This window comes from Mirounga leonina, unplaced genomic scaffold (assembly GCF_011800145.1).
Source record: "Mirounga leonina isolate KUSES-001 unplaced genomic scaffold, KU_Mleo_1.0 Mir_201, whole genome shotgun sequence".
Lineage (NCBI taxonomy): Eukaryota > Metazoa > Chordata > Mammalia > Carnivora > Phocidae > Mirounga > Mirounga leonina.
Window position 1 is genome coordinate 23,442,665 of NW_023270504.1, and position 23,313 is coordinate 23,465,977.

The window sequence follows — 23,313 nt, forward strand, 5'->3', positions numbered from 1 at the left end:
ACATTTACAGCTTAGAGAAATTAAGATGATTCAGTCCCCTAATTTTAAACCTTCAACATGAGAGTATAGGTAACATTTGTTAATTTGTTTAACTCTTTTCTCCTTTCCACTCTCTTGAAATCCAAAGTGTAAACCCATAATATAAGCTAGAATATCCCAAAAGCATCTGACAGAATTCTCAAACATACGGTCTCTTCTTATGCAATTGCTAAAAACAGCAACTGTATCCACACATGCCATACAGACTTGGGGAGCTCCTTTTAAGTTGGGGGGCGCCTGGGTGACTCAGTCGTTAAGCATCTGCCTTCAGCTCAGGTCATGATTCCAGGGTCCTGGGATCGAGCCCTGCATTGGGCTCCCTGCTCAGCAGGAAGCCTGCTTCGCTTCTCCCTCTCCCGGAACTCCCCCTGCTTGTGTTCCCTCTCTTGCTGTGTCTCTGTCAAATAAATAAATAAAATCTTAAAAAAAATTTAGGTTGGGGCACCTGAGTGATTCAAGTCAGTTAAACGTCCGACTCTTCATTTTGGCTCAGGTCATGATCTCAGGGTCATGAGACTTGAGCCCTGTTACGGGCTCCACACTCAGTGCAGAGTTTGCTTGTCCCTTTCCCTCTAATCCTCCCCACACGTGCGGGTGTGCGTGCGTTCTGTCTCTCTCTCATAAATAAATAAATCGTTTATATATATATATAAAAAAAGCCTCATTAACTCTCCAAAAACACTACTGAACATTTATTTGAGGAATTGTCTTTATGGAAAATTGTAATGATTTATAGTAAGTTTGATCCTTTCCAAACAAAAGAACTGGACAGGCAGGAAATATACTAACACAATATTACTTACGACAGTGCTACTCAAAAGCGTTGTCCGGTAACCTGTGCCTGTTTGCAACTTCTCTGATACTGATATGTGACCCGATAAATATAAAAAGAGTAGCACTGAAAGCTTTTATAGCAATCTTGCATTGCTCAGACATTTTTATCATATTTTATAAGAGTACTGATCCACAGCATGTTGGTCTTTTAAAAAAAAATGATCCTTTACCTTGATCCTTTACCTTTACCATAGATAGTTTTGGAAGCAATGGTTTTCAAGTATACCTAGGATAGTGTCATTTTCTTAAAAATATGAAAAATTTATTAAGAATTACCATGAAAATGCTGGTAAGGATAATCAGACATTAAACAGAGATGTCACCAAATTGTATTATCTTTTACCATGTCATTGGCAAACTAAGGCTTTTAAGACAGATTTGGTCCAGTGTCTTTTTTTATAATAAAGTTTTATTGGAACACTGCCATACTCATTTAAGTGTGGCCTATGGCAGCTTTCACACTACAACAGCATTACTGAGGGTCACAAGAGAGGACTGATGACCCAGAAAGTGCAAAATATTTACTATTTGGCCCTTAATAAAAAGTTTGCTAAATCTACTCTACCAGTATCATGGAATTAAATCTTAACACAGATTTATAATTCTCGTGCCTAGTTTGTTAAAACTGAAAGGTTTTTTTTTTAAGATTTTATTTATTTGACAGAGAGAGACACAGCGAGAGAGGGAACACAAGCAGGGGGAGTGGGAGAGGGAGAAGCAGGCTTCCTGCCGAGCAGGGAGCCCAATGTCGGGCTCAATCCCAGGACCCTGGGATCATGACCTGAGTCAAAGGCAGACGCTTAACGACTAAGCCACCCAGGTGCCCCAAAACTGAAAGTTATTTCTATAAAAAGTTCCTTCATGTATCACATAACCCTATTAATTCAGTATGGCTTTCAAAACTATAAGTGCTGTAAAACTTAGGCTATAAATTCTTATTAATGAACTTACCGTAAGAGAAAGTATCTGGTAGAGGAACACCATGGCCAGCCAACTCTTGAAAAGTCCAAAACTTATTAACACAGTTCAGGATGGCTTGAGGTCGGTTCATCAACCGGCATCCCATCTTCTCTAAATGGCGCAAAACAGTGATGTCACTATCACTTTGCACCCAAGGGGTTGGTACTCTCACTACCACCACTTGGGGATAGGCAGTAATTAGTTCTCCATTGATCCGTAGACCTGAAATATATAGGAATGAAGCCAAAACCATTAAAAGGGAATATACCTATATATATATATATACACACACACACATATATATATATACATACACACACTTTATATTGGGTCACGAAACTAAAAGTACAATACAATTTTGTTAAGGTTTCACTGGAAGGAGACATTCCTTATATTCCTTTACAAGAAAAAAAGAAAATTTAATGAGAAAAATTTCTGCAGTGGTTAAATTATGGTATGTGTCAATAAAATGAAATACCAGAAAGCCTTAAAAAAAAAAAAATGTCACGGGGCACCTGGCTGGCTCAGTCATTAGAGCCTGTGACTCTTGATCTCAGGGTTGTAGGTCCCAGCCACATGCTGGGTCTAGAAATTCCTTAAAAATAAAATCTTAAGGGCGCCTGGGTGGCTCAGTCGTTATGCATCTGCCTTCGGCTCAGGTCATGATCCCAGGGTCCTGGGATCGAGTCCCACATTGGGCTCCCTGCTCAGCAGGAAGCCTGCTTCTCTGTCTCCCATTCCCCCTGCTTGTGTTCCTGCTCTCCCTGTCTCGCTCTCTGTCAAATAAATAAATAAAATAAATAAATTAAAAAAAAACAACCAAAAGCAAAGCAGATGTATGGAATTGTTGAAGCACTACACTGTACACCTGAAATTAACATAACACTGTATGCTAACTATATTAAATTTAATTTAATGGAATTAAATTCTGTATTAATTATATTTTTATGTATTCATTTTAGATAAAGCAAGAAATAAGGAAGTTGCCATCTTTTATGGTTTTTCTCATATGATTTTACGCCTAGGTGTTGCATTTTTTCAACACCTGCTAAAATTTATTCTTTAAAAAAAAAAAAAAAATCCAAAAACAGGGGCACCCAGGAGGCTTATTGGGGACCACATGCAACGCTTGATCTCGAGGTTATAAGTTTGAGCCACAACTTGGGTGTAGAGATTACTTAAAAATTTTAAAAGTCTTTTAAAAAAAACCTGTTTACATTAAAAAATAGTATGCTTGTTTTAAAACATTCAAATACAAAAATATATGATGTATTCAGCTCCCATCCAATATCCTAGGTACTCAGTGTTTATAGTGTATTTTCCCCACTGCTAAGTATACAAAAATATTTAGATTATTTTTAGAAAAATTATAGATATTTTACGTTACTTTCTCTCATCACTTAAAATTACACCAGAGACATCTTTCTCTGTCAGTACATATAACGTTTCATTTCCTTCTCTTTTTAGTGGAATTTAACTGGACTTATATCTTATATGAGATATACCATATGACCAATACCTTACTCATAGACATTCATTTACTTAATATTAAGCTATTACTATGTGTCAGATTATTTTGTAAAGATTAGAAATAGATTGGTAAATAAGGCAGATAAGGTCCTTATTCTTAGAAGAATCCATTCTAGTGGGAGAGACACTTTTAAACGTGGAAGTTCTGATATAGGAGAGAGAAGTGGGTTATCACCTGAGTTAGGGTATAAGACTTAGTTATGTGTATGTTTAAAGAGGAAGGAAACTTCACATTTAAGGGAGTTGAAGTCACAGAACAAAAAAGCAGTAAGTAAGTGGTTCAACTACAATATTTACTAACAGAATGTAAAAGATAAGGTTGGTCATTTAAGCTGTCAAACATGAAAAGCCACAAGTTTTTATTAAGATATAACTGCCATATAACACTGTATTAGTTTTAGGTGTACAACATAATGCTTTAATATATGAAATACATTGGGAGATGATCACTACAATAAATTTACTGAACATCTATCACTCTCTTAGCAACATTTATATATACAATATAGGAGTACCTGCATGACTTAGTCAGTTGAGCAACTAACTCTTAATTTCAGCTCAGGTCATAATCCCAGGGTTGTGAGACTGAGCCGTGTCAGAGTCTGCACTGGGTGTAGAGCCTGCTTAATATTCTCTATCCCCCTTGGGCCCCCTCCCCATCCCTTCTCTCTTTAAAAGAGAAATATACACTACAGTATTGTCAGTCATAGTCACCACGCTGAACATTACATCCCTAGGATTTATTTATAACTTGGAAGTCTGTACTGTTTGACCACCATTTCCCATTTCCTCCACCCCACTACCCACCTCTGACAACCACCAAACTGTTTTCTGTACCTATGAGTTCGGCTTTTTTTTGATTCCACATATAAGATCATACAGCATCTGCCTTTCCTGTCTGACTTACTTCTCTTAGCATAATACCTGCAAGGTCCCTCCATATTGTCACAAATGGCAGAACTTCCTTCTTTTCAATGGATGAATAATATTTAAATATATGTACATATGTATCACATTTTCTTTATTCATCTGTCAATGGACACTTAGGTTATTCCTATGTCTTAGCTATCATAAATAATAAAGCACTGAACATGGGGCATGCAGATACATCTTTGAGATAGTGGTTTTGTTTCATTCAGGTAAATACTTAGACCTGGAATTGCTGGATCCACAAATTCTAAGCTAAAGAGTTTATATTTGTTCTGAGTAAGGGAACTCAGACTGTGTGCTGCATACTGCCTGTGATACTTCACACTATCTCCATCTTTTAATCCTTCTCTATATGGCAGGATCTGGAAGCATTTCCCACACTCCCTTACCAGCAGGATTCGATTTTGAAAATCTACCACCAAGACAGAATTACACAAAAATTTAAAGGTCAAAGAGAAGTAGAAGTCACTATTCTCCAGGGGCAGCTGCACATAGGTATGTAGTCATTGGGAGATGTGAGGTTTTGCCAGTGGCTTCAGGGATTCCCATAATCGTTCATGGTGCGGCTACAGGTATCTTGAGATCAGCACCATACAGTTGTCTGCAATCCCACACTTTGACATTTAAAAAAAAATGTATTTTATTTATTTGAGAGAGAAGGGGGGGAGGAGCATACAGAGAGGGACAAGCAAAGCAGACACCGTGATAAGCATGGAGCCTGACATGGGGCTTGATCTCATGACCCCGAGATTATGACCCGAGCCGAAATCAAGAGTCAGAGGCTTAAGTGACTGAGCCACCCAGGCGCCCCTGCCCTTTCTCAATTCTTAGGCTTTTTAGTGACTTGCCTCAATCGGCAAATGTAAAAAGCATTTTTTTTAAGACAGAAGAAATTTATTGACCAGATTGGGAGTTACAAGTTTTTAAACTAAGACATGAAGAATGAGAAGTTAAAAAAGCAAAGCCATTTTAGGGCAGAAGATGCTGAATTTGGATATAAAAGATTTCAGTGATAACATGAGGACATCAAAGTGTAACTATTCTGTAATAGTAGAAGTATGGGTTGAAACTATACATATATGTGTACATAATTCATATTGGTATTGTGGAGTGTGTGTACATGTGTGCATATTTACTTGTCTGTTTACTGGAATTTGCCCAAGACATAATAGCTAAGGAAACAGCGATATATAGGCTGAAAAAAAAAACCTGAAAAAATGAAGAAACCTAAGACCAAGATTTGATGGATATCAATCAGAGACAGCGAAAGGAACTAAAAACCTGAGGGGGAAAAAATCAGCCAAAACACTAGGAAAATCTACTTTTAAGTAGTATTGTGAAAAATGAGAAAGGTCAGCATAATCAGGAGAGAATGATCAAATTCACTAAATAAAACAGAAGAAATAGGAAGGATGAGTGTTAAGAAGTCTGAGTGATCAGAAAAGGATACTGTCAATTGCCAAGAGAAAAATTCAACCATCATTATAGTTTCATCTCATTTCCCTAAACTGCACTTTTAAGAAATGTGATAAAATTGGGGCACCTGGGTGGCACAGTTCATTAATCAGCCAACTCTTGGGTTTGGGCTCAGGTCGTGATCTCAGGGTCATTAAGACCAAGCCCCACGTCAGGCTCCACGCTTAGCACAGAGTCTGCTTAGTACTCGCTCTCCCTTCCCCTTGTGCATTCTCTCTCTCAAAATACACATAAATCTTAAGAAAGAAAGCAATGGAAATGTTCCACGCTTAGTCCACCCATCTGTTGCCACCAGAAATTGGGAGTATGGGAGTACTTTACCCAAAGTGCATATCTGCATACTACACTATATGGGTATTATTGATGAAAAGAAATTCAATACCTCTTGTATCAGAAACAAACACTTCTTTTTTTTAGATAAGCAGAAGGTGAACCAAGACTAGAAAGAAGGGCAGGTACAGATCAATGTGAGCCCAAAAAGGCAAAACAACATCTCTCAGAACTCTGCCTTAAATGTTACTCATCTTTTGGGCACTGTTAGCAAATGCTGTACCATTACCTTTGATGTAGAGTTTATAAAACTGAAATATAAGATCCCTGTTACTCAGTATACACGTGCACAAAGATGTGTATAGAATTTTCCCCACAATTCCATTACACTCATCGTAAAATAGTTGAATGTGCTACCACTCACTTTGCTAGACTCCATTTTCTCAGAAATATATTTTTTACTTATCTTAAACCTCAACTTGTGAAACCGTTCATCTAATTTTATTTTGTACTGGGATGAAGATTTCAATACAAATATTTTAGATTTTACATTTTAGATTAAGTGCATGATCAAGCATTAACAACCAATAATAAGTGAACCTTAGAAAAGCAATGGGGAGGGGGTTATTCCTATATTTTCGAGATAAGAAATTTATCATGTAGAGGTACCTGGATGGCTCAGTCAGTTAGGCATCCAACTCCTGATCTCAGCTCAGGTCTTGATCTCAGGGTCGTGAGGTCAAGCCCTGCACTGGGCTCCATGCTGGGTATGGAGCCTACTTTTTTTTTTTTTTTTTTTTAAAGATTTTATTTATTTATTTGACAGAGAGAGACACAGCGAAAAGAGGGAACACAAGCAGGGGGAGTGGTAGAGGGAGAAGCAGGCTTCCCGTGGAGCAGGGATCCTGATGCGGGGCTCGATCCCAGGACCCTGGGATCATGACCTGAGCCAAAGGCAGATGCTTAACGACTGAGCCACCCAGGCGCCCCTGGAGCCTACTTTTAAAAAAAAGTATTAGGCAGAAACAAGTGTTGGCAAAGATGTTGAGAAAAAAGAACCCTCTTGCACTGTTGCTGGGAATGCAAACTGGTGCAACCATCGTGGAAAACAATATGGAGGTTCCTCAAAAGGTAAAAATGGAAGCACCCTACGATCCAGAATTGTATAGGGTATTTACCAAAAAAATACAAAAACACTAATTCAAAGGGATACATGCACCCCTGTTTATTGCAGCACTATTTACAATAGCTGCACTATGAAAGCAGCCCAAGTGTCCACTAATAGATGAATGGCTAAAGAAGGTGTGGCATATATATACAATGGGATATTATTAGCCATAAATAAGAATGAAATCTTGGGGCGTCTGGGTGGCTCAGTTGGTTAAGCGACTGCCTTCGGCTCAGGTCATGATCCTGGAGTCCCGGGATCGAGTCCCACATCGGGCTCCCTGCTCGGCAGGGGGTCTGCTTCTCCCTCTGCCCTCTTCCCTCTCGTGCTCTCTGTCTCTCATTCTCTCTCTCAAATAAATAAATAAAATCTTTAAAAAAAAAAAAAAAAAAAAGAATGAAATCTTGCCATTCACAACGACATGGATGGAGCTGGAGAGTATTATGCTATGTGAAATAAATCAGTCAGAGAAAGAAATACCATATGATCTCACTCATATGTGGAATTTAAGAAACAAAACAAATGAGCAAAGGAAAAAAAGAGAGACAAAGAGACTCTCAACTACGGAGAACAAACTGATGGTTACCAGAGGAGTGGGAGGGGTGGGGGGTGTGGAAAAAAGGTGATGGACATTAAAAAGTACACTTATGATGAAAAATAAAATGATTAAGAAATCTACTATGTATTAAAAGCCTACTGCTGTTAAGGCAGAGTGAGAAGGTGCTATGGGCTGATTATTCTCCAAGTTCAAAGATTCCTTTGGGAGATTAACAATCTCCTTGCCAATAACTAAGTGGAGAATCTCTTACGTAGCCCTAATTTAAACCTGTGCTTTTTGAGTGTAGAATTTGGCTACACCATTAAGAATTAAGTACTAGTGTTTTTTTTATTAGGGGGGGTTAAATGTTTTTGTCCTCAGGAAACAAACAGGTTCCTTGCTAACTGACATTTTTTTTTTTCCATCTTCTAGCGTTCCAGAGGATTCTTCAGGATTTCTGAGATATTTAGAGCTTACAGAATTGTAAGAATTTTATTTATTTATTTATTTATTTATTGTGGCTCTAAACATTTTTTTTTTTTAAGATTTTATTTATTTGACAGAAAGACAGCAAGAGAGGGAACACAAGCAGGGGGAGTGGGAGAGGGAGAAGCAGGCCTCCCGCCGAGCAGGGAGCCCGATGTGGGGCTTGATCCCAGAACCCTGAGATCATGACCCGAGCTGATGAAGGCAGTCGCTTAACCGACTGAGCCACCCAGGCACCCCAAGTGGCTCTGAACATTTTATCTTCAAAAAGAAAAGAAAAAGAACTGTCAGAATATTAAATGAAAGTTTCATTTAAGTGAAGGTACTATTTGTACACAATTAAAAACCCACACAATCTGTGTGTCAGAGATCAAGGAAGCACTCAAAGACTAAGGGAGATGTGTCCCTAAAACAAACGTGACAGTCCGGAGGGACTCAAAATTAGCCAAATTTCAGGTGATCTGACCATCAAAAAGGTCAATTAACTGATAATATTTTGACTGCAAAAAAAGTTTATGCATTCATAATAATTATAAAGGACAACCAAAAAAAAAAAAAAGCCTCATTTTCTATCACTGAAGGGACTACTATATAATTCCTTATTCTAAAAACCAGTAGATAAGGAAAAATTACATTTATCCCACCATTTCTGCAGGAACTACAGTTTACTAGGAAAAGATAGGAAAAGCTCTTCTTTGGACATGAATGCCAATTAACAAAGAATAACAAAATCTGAAAAATAACCATTTTGTAAAACCCAATGCAGTAAGTGAATCAGGCAAAGATCATCAAAGATGTTAAAAGCATTAAGAAAAGGTTGATGGGATATTTGTATAGTGCCAAAATATCAGCAATTTGCTAGGCAAAAAGTAAAAATAGGTTTTTGTAATAGACAGACCATACACACATTACTTACCCAGGGACCAAACTTAGCATCACTACCAGTGGCACAGACTGTCGTTTTGTGCCTCCTGGCTGAATGCACTATGAAGTATCTACATCACATAGTAATTTTTTGCTCAAAATGCATAACCTGTATGTAATCGTGCCAATTCACAAGAAACTTCAGAAGGCAGACGCCACAAGGAAACTATCAGACAAACCCAGAATATGAGACATTAAAGATAATTTTTCTGATTACTTCAAAAAGTTATGTCACTGAAGAAAAAGATGGGAAGACTGTTCTAGAGTTAGAAAGACTAAGACATTACATCCAAATATCCTTGCATGAACCCTTACAGAGCCTGATCTGAAAAGAATAACTGAAAGATATTTTAGATTCAACTATAAATATCTGACTCTGAAGTATTAGATGCCATTAAAGAGTTATTCATGTCTTAAGGTGTGCTAATGGTATTAAAGTATATGGGACAGTGTCCTTTTTTTTTTTTGGCTACAGATATTGAAGCATTTAGGGGTAACATGAAGACAGCTACTTGTAAAAGGCTAACAACTCTCTCAAAAAGCTGTGTGCAATGTACATAATATTTATATATATTAGGAAAAAGAGACATAAAAGAACAAAATGTTGCTACTGAACACTCCATCTAGGCATCAAGAATATAGCTGTCCATAATTCTATTCTTTCAATTTCTCTATTCACTTAAAACTTTAAATACAAAGTGGGGGTGGGGGTGGGGTGGGGGCAGAAACCAAGACATCATATCAAATTCATCTAAGGAAAACTAATGCTGGTCATTCCTATTTCAAAATCTCCAGGGTTTGTTGTTGCTCAGCTTTCTGCTCTTATTTTTTTAATAGTTTCTCATCCTTTCACCAATACTGAAAGTCCATTTACTGTTCCACCACTGTCCTACTTCCCTTGCCATTTATGTTCAAAGTGTTATTAGTGCAGTAAAATTACTTATTAGTTCATCTTGGAAGGGGTGAGAACGGAAAAGTAACTAAGAGCTAGAATAGCTTGCTAAAGGTAATCAGAACCAATCCTAGGACCTGAAATGTTTCAGTCTGTGAGTTCTAGTTAGAAAAAGCAAGTTGGCAGTATAAGAGATGAACAACTTTGAGCTCCATATTCCCAGCTAAATTCTCCTAACAAAATTTAGCTGTTTGGGTCAATAGTCCAGGAAACTGATCCATTACTTAACTGACAAAATGAAAATGTACCACCAAAAAGTTGTATTTCCCACATTTTAAAATCTCCAAGTCATATCACACAAAAAAAGACCAAATAATTATGAACATTTTATGATACTCAAGTCATTAAAACTTATTTTCCAATTGGTCACAATTAATGCCTACCATTAAATACAAATTGCAAATCTGTCTTCCCGTATCTCTAACACATCAGAAATGTCCTCTTGAACTTTTTTTTTTAAATCACGGGTTTGTTTCCCTGACCATCAGGTCCAAACTAATCAAAATGAAGTAGTAAAAGTACGTAAATTTTGAAGACGGCACTGGATAATGGGTATTTATAGTACCAAAGGACAGATAATTCTCAAGAGTTACACAAAACACTAAAAAAGCCTTTATTTTAATAAAGATAAAATAATTCTGGGTAAGAATTCAAACAGCTACTAATTATCAAACACCAAAAACAAAAATAATATTAAGACTCCATTCTACTAAGAATATATATGATGCCTTTCCTATTTGCTTAGTCACTTCCTAACAAGACGTATTTTGTGTTTCCTATCAAAATATCCTTCTTTAACCCTCCACAGCAATCCTTTTGCCCTGCAATTTGTTTCTAAGTCTTAGCTGGTAATCCAGGTAGAGACAAAATTATTTTTTTCAAAGGTAAGCCCTTTTGGAAATGAGGAACCAATAAAATTCCTTTCCAGATCCCTTGTCAGTGGCACAGAAACAAAAGGAAGACTACTGTAACAGTCTACCTCATTATCACTGTGCACTGCACATTGCAGCTGACAGTCATGTGTTTTAAAAAAGAGAAAGAGAAAATGGGTGAACTGTTTGTTTGGTGGGTTTGGTTTTTGTGGGGTTTTTGTGGTTTTTTTTTTTGTTTTTTTGGCTTAGATAAACTGAAAAAAAGTTTTAAAGAAGAGGGAAACCAAAAGGAGGTAAACAAGCAGATTATCACTGTCCATATTATAAAAGCATCTTTACTGAAGTAGTGACTAGTTAGCTTCTTTTCCAAGTATCTTTAACAAATAGAGAATGTGAGGTTAAGATAACCAACTCTATACCAAAAATTGGCAGAAAAAGCTAAGACACCAATTATACAGAAATGTGATGTTACTAGCTAAAATAATTAATCTCTTAAAAAAATAAAAGTATTCATCTCCTTAAATTTTATAAATGCCGACATTCAAGCTCTGCAGGGTTTTTTTTTATTATTTTATTATTTTTTTTATTTTTTAAAAAGATTTTATTTATTTATTTGAGAGAGAGAGAGTGACAGAGACAGCACATGAGAGGGGGGAGGGTCAGAGAGAACAGCAGACTCCCTGCTGAGCAGGGAGCCGGATGCGGGACTTGATCCAGGGACTCCAGGATCATGACCTGAGCCGAAGGCAGTCGCTTAACCAACTGAGCCACCCAGGCGCCCCTCAAGCTCTGCAGGTTTGAGTACATTCTCTTCAGCATTTCCACAGATAGTTTTAAGAAAATTATCTTAGGATAATGCAATATATGTTAAGAAAAAAAAAAAAAAGAAAAAGAAGATAGCAGGAGGGGAAGAATGAAGGGGGGGAAATCGGAGGGGGAGCCAACCATGAGAGACGATGGACTCTGAAAAACAGAGGGTTCTAGAGGGGAAGGGGGTGGGAGAATGGGTTAGCCTGGTGATGGGTTATTAAAGAGGGCACGTTCTTCATGGAGCACTGGGTGTTATGCACAAACAACGAATCATGGAACACTACATCTAAAACGAATGATGTAATGTATGGTGATTAACGTAACAATAAAAAAATTTAAAAAAAAAAAGAAAAAGAAAATTATCTTAGGAGAAATACTTCCTGAAATTGATAAACAAAAAGACAAAATACTGGGCGCCTGGGTGGCTCAGTTGGTTAAGCGACTGCCTTCGGCTCAGGTCATGATCCTGGAGTCCCTGGATCGAGTCCCGCATCGGGCTCCCTGCTCGGCAGGGAGCCTGCTTCTGCCTCTGACACTCCCCCCTCTCATGTGCTCTCTTTCTCATTCTCTCTGTCTCAAATAAATAAATAAAATCTTTAAAAAAAAAAAAAAGACAAAATACCTTTAAGGGCCTATTCCATTTATACATTCCTTCTTTTATCTGTTCAGAAACATTTGCTGAAGACCCAATTTAACATGCTCTGAGCCTTGGGATAAAATCCTAGCCCCAGGGTGCCTGGGTGGCTCAGATGGTTAAGCGTCTGCCTTCGGCTCAGGTCATGATCTCAGGGTCCTGGCATCGAGTCCCGCATCGGGCCCCCTGCTCCTTGGGAGCCTGCTTCTCCCTCTGCCTCTCTCTCTCATGAATAAATAAAATCTTTAAAAAAAAAAAAAAAAATCCTAGCCCCAGTTGAGAGTTTTTAAAGAGGATGACAGGGAGGAAAAATGCATGTAAAGTTCTTAATAAATGATTGGCATATAGTAAGTGCTTAATAATTGTTAGTGGCTATAAATAGAACTGAGTTTACATTGCTGGGGAGGGTAGGTTGATGGCACAGATGGTACAGTTAATAGCAATAAAACCTGGGAACTTGTTTCTTTATCCCCTCTTGTCCCCAATCCCAATCAAACTGATCTAATTTTTTAATTATTTGACACACAAGAACTCACTATTAGAAACAAGATATACTTCTATTTTGCTAACTTAATTCTATATGCTATTATTCTAATATGATTTAAAAATTAAAAGTTGAAATACTGTAGTAAACCTAATTAATATATTTTGCTCCCCCATAAAATAGCAATCTTTCCTGAAATGGTAAAGAAAGCCCTATACAGAAGATAAGTGGGTCGGGCGCCTGGGTGGCTCAGTTGGTTAAGTGACTGCCTTCGGCTCAGGTCATGATCCTGGAGTCCCGGGATCGAGTCCTGCATCGGGCTCCCTGCTCAGCAGGGAGTCTGCTTCTCCCTCTGACCCTCCCCCCTCTCATGTGCTCTCTCTCTCAAATAAATAAATAAAATCTTTTAAAAAAAAAAAAAAAGATAAGTGGGTAAATGTATAATTCAAGTCACTGTTAATGAAGCCAGCCATAAAAATTTAGTGCAGTCTTCCAGCAACAGACTGCTGTAGAAGAAAGGAGAGGGGAAGCAAAGCTTCCTTGTGGTGTAGGCAAAGCCCCTTCTGTCCACTTTAAAAAGGGCAAACTTCTTTCTAACAGTGGCTCCTGGTTGAAGACAAATATTTGTATCAATCTGTTCTACCAACTTTTGGCAATCAATACCAGCTTACACAACTAATTATAAATAGAACTTTCTGAATGCAGCTATAATAAATATAAATATATTTATATAATTTTAAATAAATATAAATTAAAGGTTATGGAATTAATAACAAAGGAAGGGAACTATATCATACTCTCTGAATACTCAATGTTCCAAAGAAAACTACTGGGAATGTAGGAGATTAGGGTTTTTCCCATCAAATGTTTCATTTAGACCCAAAATAGCAAGGGATAATGGTGAGGGGATAGCAAAGGCAAAAAAAGAAAGTGATCTATTGCAAGGTCTTCTCTGGCATGCCTGTAACAATAACCCCACATCTGATTCAAACCTAGTTCCACCACTTACCCACTGTGTAACCTCAGACAAGTTACTTAACTTCTGTCTCAAGTTCCTCATCTGTAAAATGGGAACAGTAAAAATAGTTCCTTTATAGAGTTGCTGTGAGGATTAAGGTGGTTAACATTAGTGAAAAAGTACCTGGGAAATAACAGGCACTTAATCATCACTGTCATCCACCATTCCCTCTTACAGCCGGGAAAATGATAGCTAGAGAAAGTAGAAGTAAATTCCGTGAGAGTAGGAATCTATCTTCTTAACAGCTATGTGCCCCAGCACTATTTGGCACAGAGTAAATGCTCAATTATTATTTATTGAAATTTGAATTTATCTCACAGTTGTTTCAAGAAGCAGAAAAGGGACTGAAACCCAGGTCTGAGTCTGAAGCTCTTCTGCCTAAAACAAAATTGTCTCTATAAATTGCTTTAGAAAAACGAGCAAACTCAAAGAGAAATCAAACCATATTAACATCTAAAAAATCCAAAGTAAGTAGAAGGAAAAAAAATTTAAGAGCAGAAATTAATGGAATGGAAAGCCAACATCAACAGAAAAGACAACCAAACTAAAAGTTTGTCCCCCAAAACTAATAAATTTAAGTCCCTGCTGAGACTGATACAGAGTTTAAAATAAAAAGGCACAAATAAAGTTGAGAATGAAAAGGGAGCTTCACCTTATATCCTATAGATATTAAAAAGATAATGAAATGATTTCCTGAATAACACATGAAAACTTAAGATAAAATGTACATAAATTCCTAGGAAATTTACCAAAATTTACCAAAACTGCAAGAAGAAATAAATCACTAAAACAAATTAACCATTAACTAAAACTTTTCAAAAAGAAATCTCCAGAACAAATAGCTTTCTTTTTTTTTTTTTTTTTAAGATTTTATTTCTTTATTTGACAGAGAGAGGGCACAAGCAGGGGGAGAGGCAGAGGCAGAGGCAGAAGCAGACTCTCCACTAAGCAGGGAGCCAGACATGGGGCTCGATCCCAGGACCCTGGAATCATGACCCGAGCCAAAGGCAGCCACTTAACCGACTGAGCCACCCAGGCACCCCAGAACAAATGGCTTTCAAAGGTGAATTACATCATTTAAGGAAAAAATAAAACAGTGTTACTATACTTTTGTCTTCTGGAACAAAAAACACTCCCCAGGGGCGCCTGGGTGGCTCAGTTGGTTAAGCGACCGCCTTTGGCTCAGGTCATTATCCTGGAGTCCCGGGATCGAGTCCCGCATCGGGCTCCCTGCTCAGCGGGGAGTCTGCTTCTCCCTCTGATCCTCTTCCCTCTCATGCTCTCTGTCTCTCATTCTCTCTCTCAAATAAATAAATAAAATCCTTAAAACAAACAAACAAACAAAAAAAACACTCCCCAGCCCTTTTAGTAAGGCCAAACACAACTTTGCAGAAATTGACAATGACAAGTTCACAGAAGCAAAGTTATAAGGCAATCTCATTCATGAACATAAATGTAAAAATCTTCCAACAAATATTAACAAATTAAACCTACCATAATAATAACAATCATAAGCAAGTTGGGTTTATTAAAATTTTTAGGTTGGTTTAACTTACAAAAACCAATCATATAATTTCCAAGTGTAAAAATATGTATAACCATTCAATAGATGTATGAACACTGATAAAATTCAACAAGCATTCAGGATTTTAAAAAATCTTTTAGCATACTTATATAAGAAAACTTCCTTATTCTGATAATGGGCATCTTAAAAATCCTACAGCCAACAACATTTTTAATGGTTTAATGTTGTAAGCTTTCCTGAGATCATAAGGAACGCTAGAATGTTCACTATAACTATTCAATCCAATATTGTCCCAAAGATCCTGCCCTACACTGTTAAGAAAAGGAAGTGAGATATAAGGATTAGAAATGAAATATAAGGAGCGCCTGGGTGGTGGCTCAGTCGTTGGGCCTCTGCCTTCGGCTCAGGTCGTGATCCCCGGGTCCTGGGACCGAGCCCCGCATCAGGCTCCCTGCTCAGCGGGAAGCCTGCTTCTTCCCTCTCCCACTCCCCCTGCTTGTGTTCCTTCTCTCACTGTCTGTCAAATAAGTAAAAAATCTTAAAAAAAAAAAAAAAAAAGAAATATAAAACTGATATTCCTTGTAAATGATACAATTTTAAAAGCAGGTAATCCAAAATAATCTATCATAAATTACTGAAATAAGTGAGTTATCTGACTGTCAACATATTATTAAACTTAACCAGCAATGAAGTAGAAACGAAAAAATTTTTATTGTTATAATTTATAATAGCAACAAATTCATAGGAATAAAGTATATCTAATAAAGATGTGCAAGACCTCTGGGGATAAAATTACAAACTATCATTAGAATCATTAAAGACAATTGAGAGAGAACAAGCCCAAGAGCACATGCAAATATTTTCAATAGTATGAATGTGTCATTTCTTCCCAAACTGATCTATAAATTCAATAAAAACCTAATCAAAATTCCAAGCAGTATTTCTGTGGAACTTGACAAGCTGACTATAAAATTTATATAGGGGTGCCTGGGTGGTGCAGTCGGTTAAGTGTCCACCTCTTGGTTTCTGCTCAGGTCATGATCTCAAGAGTCCACACCCAGTGTGGAGTCCTGCCTGAGATTCTCTCTCCCTCTCTCTCTGCCGCTCCTGCTCATGCTTGCTCTCTCTCTCTCTAAAATAAAATAAAATTTATGAATAAATGCAAAAGAACATGAATAACTGGACAATCAAAAAAAGAGAACTGCCTTACTGGGTATCTTAACACTGTAGTGATTAAGACACTGTCATGCTGGTGAAAAGAATTAAAATTAAGCAAAGGAGCAGAATAAAACCACCCATGTACAGAAAACTTGATTGTAAAGGTAACACTGGAGAGCAGTAGGGAAAAGTCAGTCTCCCTTAGTATAAAGGGTGCAAATGGAAAGAAAATGAAACTTTACCATTACCTATCACCACACACAAATCTCAATTCTAGGTGGATTATAAATCTACATGTGAATGACAAAACTCCTTAAAGTTAACTCTCTTTTTAAAAGCTAACATAAGAGGTTATCTTCATGACCTCAACACAGAAGATTTTTTATGCAGGGTACAGACAGAAATCAACCATAAACAAGACAAGTTAAGAGTACACTAAAGGTAAATTCTTTTATATCAAAACGTCATTAAGAAGTTAAAAAGCAAGCTACAAATGATGCATTTAAAAGTAAAATAATCAGACAACCAACCCAACAGCAAAATGGAGAAGACACTTGAACAGTCACTTTACAAGTGAGGATACCCAAATGAATATATAAAAAGATACTCAACCTTGGAGTGCCTGGGTAGCACAGTCTGTTAAAGGGTCTCTTAGTTTCAGCTCAGGCCATGATCTCAGGATCATGAGATTGAGTCCTGCATTGGGCTCAGACTCAGCACAGTGTCCTTAAGATTCTCTCTCCCTCTGTGCACCCCCTTCCCTCTCTCTCTCTCTCAAATAAGTAAATAAATCTTTAAAAAAAAAAGATACTCAACCTTATTAGTAAACTGGGATATAAAACCACAACTAGACACTATTTCATACCCACTAGAATAGCTAGAACCAAACTGACCCTAACAATTTTTGATGAGTATGTGATTTAAAGAGAAACACTTCGGGCAGCTGGCTCAAGTCATGATCCCAGCATCGGGGTCACTGCTCAGCGGGGTACCTGCTTCTCCCTCTACCCCTCCCCCCTGCTCATGATCTCTCTCTCTCTCTCAAATAAATAAAATCTTTAATAATTTAAAAAATAAAAAGCTTTAACCACTTCTTTGGTCACTAGGAAGAAAAGGGAATTTCCTTAACTTGGTAAAGGTTATTTGCCAAAAAAATCTATAGTAAATGTCAGGTTTATTTACTGGAATAAATTCACAGTACTCCCTTTAAGATCAAGCAGAAGAAAACTGTCATCATTTGCAGACATTATTTGCATAAGATACTCTCGAGAATCAGGGACACCTGGGTGGCTCAGTGGGTCAATCATCTGCCTTCAGCTCAGGTCATGATCCCAGGGACCTCAGATTGAGCCCCATGCGGGGCTCTCCGCTCAGCGGAGAGTCTGCTGCTCCCTCTGCTTTTCCTCCCTCTCTCTCTGTCAAATAAATACATAAAATCTTGGGAAAAAAATAATCTAGAGAATCAAATGGAGGAAAAAACCAGGAGAGAGTATTTATAGTATACCACTTTATATGTAGGAAAAGAGAATATGAATATATTCAAGATCAGAAGACAGATTGCCTGATTCTAAATCTTGGCTCCACCACTTACAGCTTTATGATCTAGGGTAAAAAAACATTTAACCAATCTAGGATTCCATTTTCTTATTTGTAAAACAGAAACAATCAGTACCAACCTCATGGGATTACTGCCAGGATCAAATGAGTTGATATTTATAATAAGCTTTGTATATCGCTATGTAAGTGTTTGTAAAAAAATATATAATTTTATAATTTCAACTCTAAGACCTCGGACTAGTATTCTTTACCAAAGTTTAGTAACTACACTGACTACTACTCTAAGTTCTATGGTGACTTGTCACTTGGGTACCTCTCACAGAATAGTCTTCAAGAATCAGAATATCCAGGGCACCTGGGTGGCTCAGTCAGTTAAGCGTCTGCTCAGATCATGATCCCAGGGTCCTGGGATCGAGCCCCGTATCAGGCTCCCTGCTCAGCAGAGAGCCTGTTTCTCCCTCTCCCTCTGCTGCTCACCCTGCTTGTATGCTCTTTCTCAATCTCTGTCAACTAAATAAATTAAAAAATCTTGGGGGGAAAAAAAAATCAGAACATCCAATTTCACAAATACCAAAAGTACTGTGTGTACTCTGTGTAAGGGGCACCTGGCTGGCTCAGTCAGTAGAGCATGTGATTCTTTTTTTTTTTTAAGATTTTATTTATTTATTTGAGAGAGAGAGAATGAGAGAGAGCACATGAGAGGGGGGAGGGTCAGAGGGAGAAGCAGACTCCCTGCCGAGCAGGGAGCCCGATGCGGGACTTGATCCAGGGACTCCAGGATCATGACCTGAGCCGAAGGCAGCCGCCTAACCAAATGAGCCACCCAGGCGCCCGAGCATGTGATTCTTGATCTCAGGGTTGTGAGTTAAAGTCGCACAAGGGGTGTAGATACTTAAAAAATAAATACAAAAATAATTTTTAAAAAGTACTTTGCATAAACAGAAGATTATCATGTTTTCCTGTTGCCAATTAATAACAGTATCATTTACTGAATACTTACTATGTGTGAGATACCTTACCAGGGAATTTTATACACATCTAAAGTAATCCTGAGCACATTATAGAGTAGGCCTTTTAATTTTTTATTCCTACTTGTTAGAGAACTTACCAACAGATTTAATTTCCCAGCAAGTAAATGAAACCAGACAACCAATCTGACCAACCACAAAAGGTTTAATAACTAGATCAGCCAGGAAAATTAAATCTAGCTAGTTCTAAAGCACAACCCCTTTTTTTATGTCACATGAATTCCCTCCAAATCTCTAGCTGTGCTAATTTACTAAGCAGCATGATAGCTGGAAGGCTTTTCAGGAGGAATATATGGTTAGGTTAGACCTATAGTCCCAGATACTAGAAAGCCCCTGAATTTTATTATTTGCCTTGAAAAAATAATTGGGACATTTGAACTCATTTATTCCTTTAAGTTCCTCCAATTCCTTCAAAAGGCCATTCTAGTCTTCCATTCCAAATTCGTCATACTTTTTTAAAAAGGTTTTCTGTGGCAATACCTATCATTCCACTGAGCTTTATCCTCAATAAGACCATGGTTCTAAGTAAATAAAGGTAACTACTTAATCACCATTTTGAACACTGTGTATCATGGGTTATTAGATTACCATTCTCGAATCATACTAATTTGATTTCTATCCTATCTATGCCAAGTAATCAATTCTCTGAAGGTCTACCATCTGCAATACTTTCTCGGGAATTAATTTCTGCATTGGTTAAGGTTATTTGATTTTAAGAAACTATCTCTAGTTAAGTTGAGCAAGAAAAAAAAATGGATGGATATAGGATTGTGCTCAGAACTAAAAAGAATGATGACAAAACAGGTGCAGAAAAAAGACAAGGGCCATTCTGGGAATCTAGGACCAAGACAGGACCTAGAATCTGTAAGTGCCATACCAACATTATTAAATTTCAAACATTCTCCTTCTATCCTTGAGTCAAACTGCTCAAATTCAAAGGGAAGAGAGGATGCCTGGGTGGCTCAGTCGGCTGAGCACCCAACTCTTGATTTTGGCTCAGGTCATGATCTCTGGGTTGGGAGATCAAGCCCCACATAGGGTTCTGAGCTCGTTGTGGAGTCTGCTTGAGATTCTCTCCCTCTCCCACTGCCCCACCCCCACTTGCGCTTTCTCTAAAATAAAAAAACCTTTAAATGGGGTGGGGGAGGGACACCTAGGTGGCTCAGTAAGTTAAGCGCCTGCCTTTGGCTCAAGTTATGATCCCAGGATCCTGGGATCAAGTCCCGTATTGGGCTCCTTGCTCAGAGGGGAGCCTGCTTCTCCCTCTGCCTGCTACTCTCCCTGCTTGTACTCTCTCTCGCTCGCTCGCTCTCTGACAAATAAAATCTTAAAACAAAACAAAACAAAAAACGGAGCAGGGGAGAAGACTAGCTTGACTAACAACGGGCAATGCACCACTGACTTACAGTCTCACCAAGACAGTGAGGGAATTTCTCAAAAGGAAATCCATGTGCTCTTTGTACAAAAGGGAGGGAGGGAAGGATAGATACTGAAGGCCAAGAACTGAACTAGCAACTTTATCTACATTTTATGTAGTCCACACAATTTAATAATATTTGGTAAGACAGTTTTGGTTATCTTTAATAAATATAGTTAGGGGCACTGACCAGGGATATTCAACGTCTTCATTACTATCTCATCCTGCATCATAACCAAGGGAATTATTTTGACATGGCATCTATAATTAAGAACCTGCTTTTTTACTTGCAAGAATATGACATCTCTTAATTTACCTCACTTCTCTGTAAATTATCAGTTAACTTTTATTCATATGAACATACATTATACATTCATACCTTAATTTATAATATTCAACATCACATATAAAAACTACACATTTGCATAAGAAAATTGATCCCTAAACCTGAAAGAGTTTAAAGCATTAAAGGTACAACTAATCCAATTGCTTCACTTTCCTGAACTACTTTAGAAAGGGATAGGCAACTGCTCTGATTTCTGACTACTATAGGTACTTGGTGCTAAGAAGACAGAGAAGATAAAATTTGATTCAAGTATCTCACTGGAGAATTAATAAACATCCAGACCAATTCAGCATGGAGACTAAACATAAGCAACGCTCCCAACTATTTTGGTAACAGGAACAGGAGGCCTGAGCTCAAACAAGAAAAGATTTTCTTCCTGATGACTAAAAACATTAAAGGTTTTTCCTTTGAATACTCAACTTATTTTCTGACTTAAGGAAATACTCAACTGTAAATCTCACTGTCCAGCTGGGTTTGGAATCACAGTCCAAGTTCCTAAAAGATTAAGCAGAAAAGTGACTCAACCAGGGCCATTTGTGGTCTAATATTAAAATGCAAACAATCACACTGGAGAGGATATTGGAAAAGGACACAGTAGTACAAACTTTCTGGAGGACAGTCTGGCAACAAACAGTGATTCCTCTCCTAGAACTACGTAAGAGCAAGCATATATTCTTCCTCTCACTGTACCCCGGGATAATACCTACTCATCCTTCAGGTTTTAGTGTCACTTCCTTAAAGAGGCCTTTTCTAACCTTTCAATCTAAATTAGATTCCACTGGGGAAACCTGGCTGGCTTAGTTGGTAGAGCATGCAACTCTTGATCTCAGGGGTGTGGATTCAAGCCCCATGATGGGTGTAGAGATTATTTAAAAAATTTTTTAGGAGCGCCTGGGTGGCTCAGTTGGTTAAGCGACTGCCTTCAGCTCAGGTCATGATCTCAGGGTCCTGGGACTGAGCCCCGCATCGGGCTCCCTGCTCAGCTCAGCGGGAAGCCTGCTTCTCCCCCTCCCACTCCGCCTGCTTGTGTTCTCGCTCTCTCTCTCGAATAAATAAAATCTTTAAAAAAAATTTTTTTTTAAATATTAAAAATAAATAAAAGTAGATTCCATTGGTTCCATTTGATTCTACTGATTCCGTTGGATTCCCATATCACACTTTACTTTTCTACCACTTAAGTAATTATTTCTTTGGCTTTGTATAATGTCCATGTCTCCCACTTACCTTAAAGAGGCCATGAAGCACTTAGAACAGGGCTACTTTGCTAAACTCTCTATCTCCAATACCTAATATCTTGGCACACAGGTGACACTCACTGGTAAGTAAAAAAAAATTTAGAGAACAGTAGGTATGCTATAATTCATTTATGTGTATGGGGTTAGCAGTGATCTGTGGATGCTAAAAATATCAAATAATATTTGCTTTAATTTTATATTTCAGTACTGTTTATGTCACTTTATAATTAGTAAAAATATAAAGCTATTAGTATTTTTTTTTTAAAGATTTTATTTATTTATTTGAGACAGAGAGAATGAGAGACAGCATGAGAGGGAGGAGGGTCAGAGGGAGAAGCAGACTCCCTGCCGAGCAGGGAGCCCGATGCGGGACTCGATCCCGGGACTCCAGGATCATGACCTGAGCCAAAGGCAGTCGCTTAACCAACTGAGCCCCCCAGGCGCCCGCTATTAGTATTTTTAAAAAGAGAAAAAACAAGATATATGTGCCTAATGCTATGCTTCATATATAGTATTACTCTCAAACTATTCCTTTCTCTTTCTTTAGCAATTAACTAAGAGGAAACTTCCAGGGGAAAATCTTGAGAATAAATTAAAATGTTTCAATTATATGAAATAACTAAGTGTTATTTGGGGATAGGTTTATTTACTAATGCAACAATGGGGGGAAAATGCCAAAGAGTGGGTATTAGCCCAATAAATTGGGACCAGCTGAGGTGTCATTGACAGTACCTGCTTCAAATAACCGAATCAACCCCATGAGAGCACTATAACATGGGGGGGGGAATGGGGGACGTGGGCGATGGGTATATGTCTATATTAAAATGAGGTAATTTATAAATCTAGAAATTAAAACCAAACAAAGTAACACAATATATGTAAAAGCAAACTGATTTCTTCTTACAAAACCATTTTTAAAAATGAAAAAAAACTAGGGGCGCCTGGGTGGTTCAGTCGTTAAGCGGCTGCCTTCGGCTCAGGTCATGGTCCCAGGGTCCTGGGATGGAGCCCCGCATCAGGCTCCCTGCTCCGTGGGAAGTCTGCTTCCCCCTCTCCCACTCCCTCTGCTTGTGTTCCCTCTCTCGCTGTGTCTCTTTCAAATAAATAAAATCTTAAAAAAAA

General features: G+C 38.0%; 1 protein-coding gene across 5 annotated transcripts in view; it reads right to left on the reverse strand.

Moving 5' to 3' along the window:
* Window positions 1-23,313, reverse strand: part of RIMKLB (ribosomal modification protein rimK like family member B) — a 70,032-nt gene that overhangs the window by 22,809 nt on the left and 23,910 nt on the right. For all 5 annotated transcript variants that reach the window (XM_035028273.1, XM_035028272.1, XM_035028277.1 and 2 more), the window contains exon 3: window positions 1,825-2,055. In XM_035028273.1, the coding sequence (XP_034884164.1) occupies window positions 1,825-2,055 (231 nt within the window). The remainder of the gene's footprint in view (window positions 1-1,824; window positions 2,056-23,313) is intronic.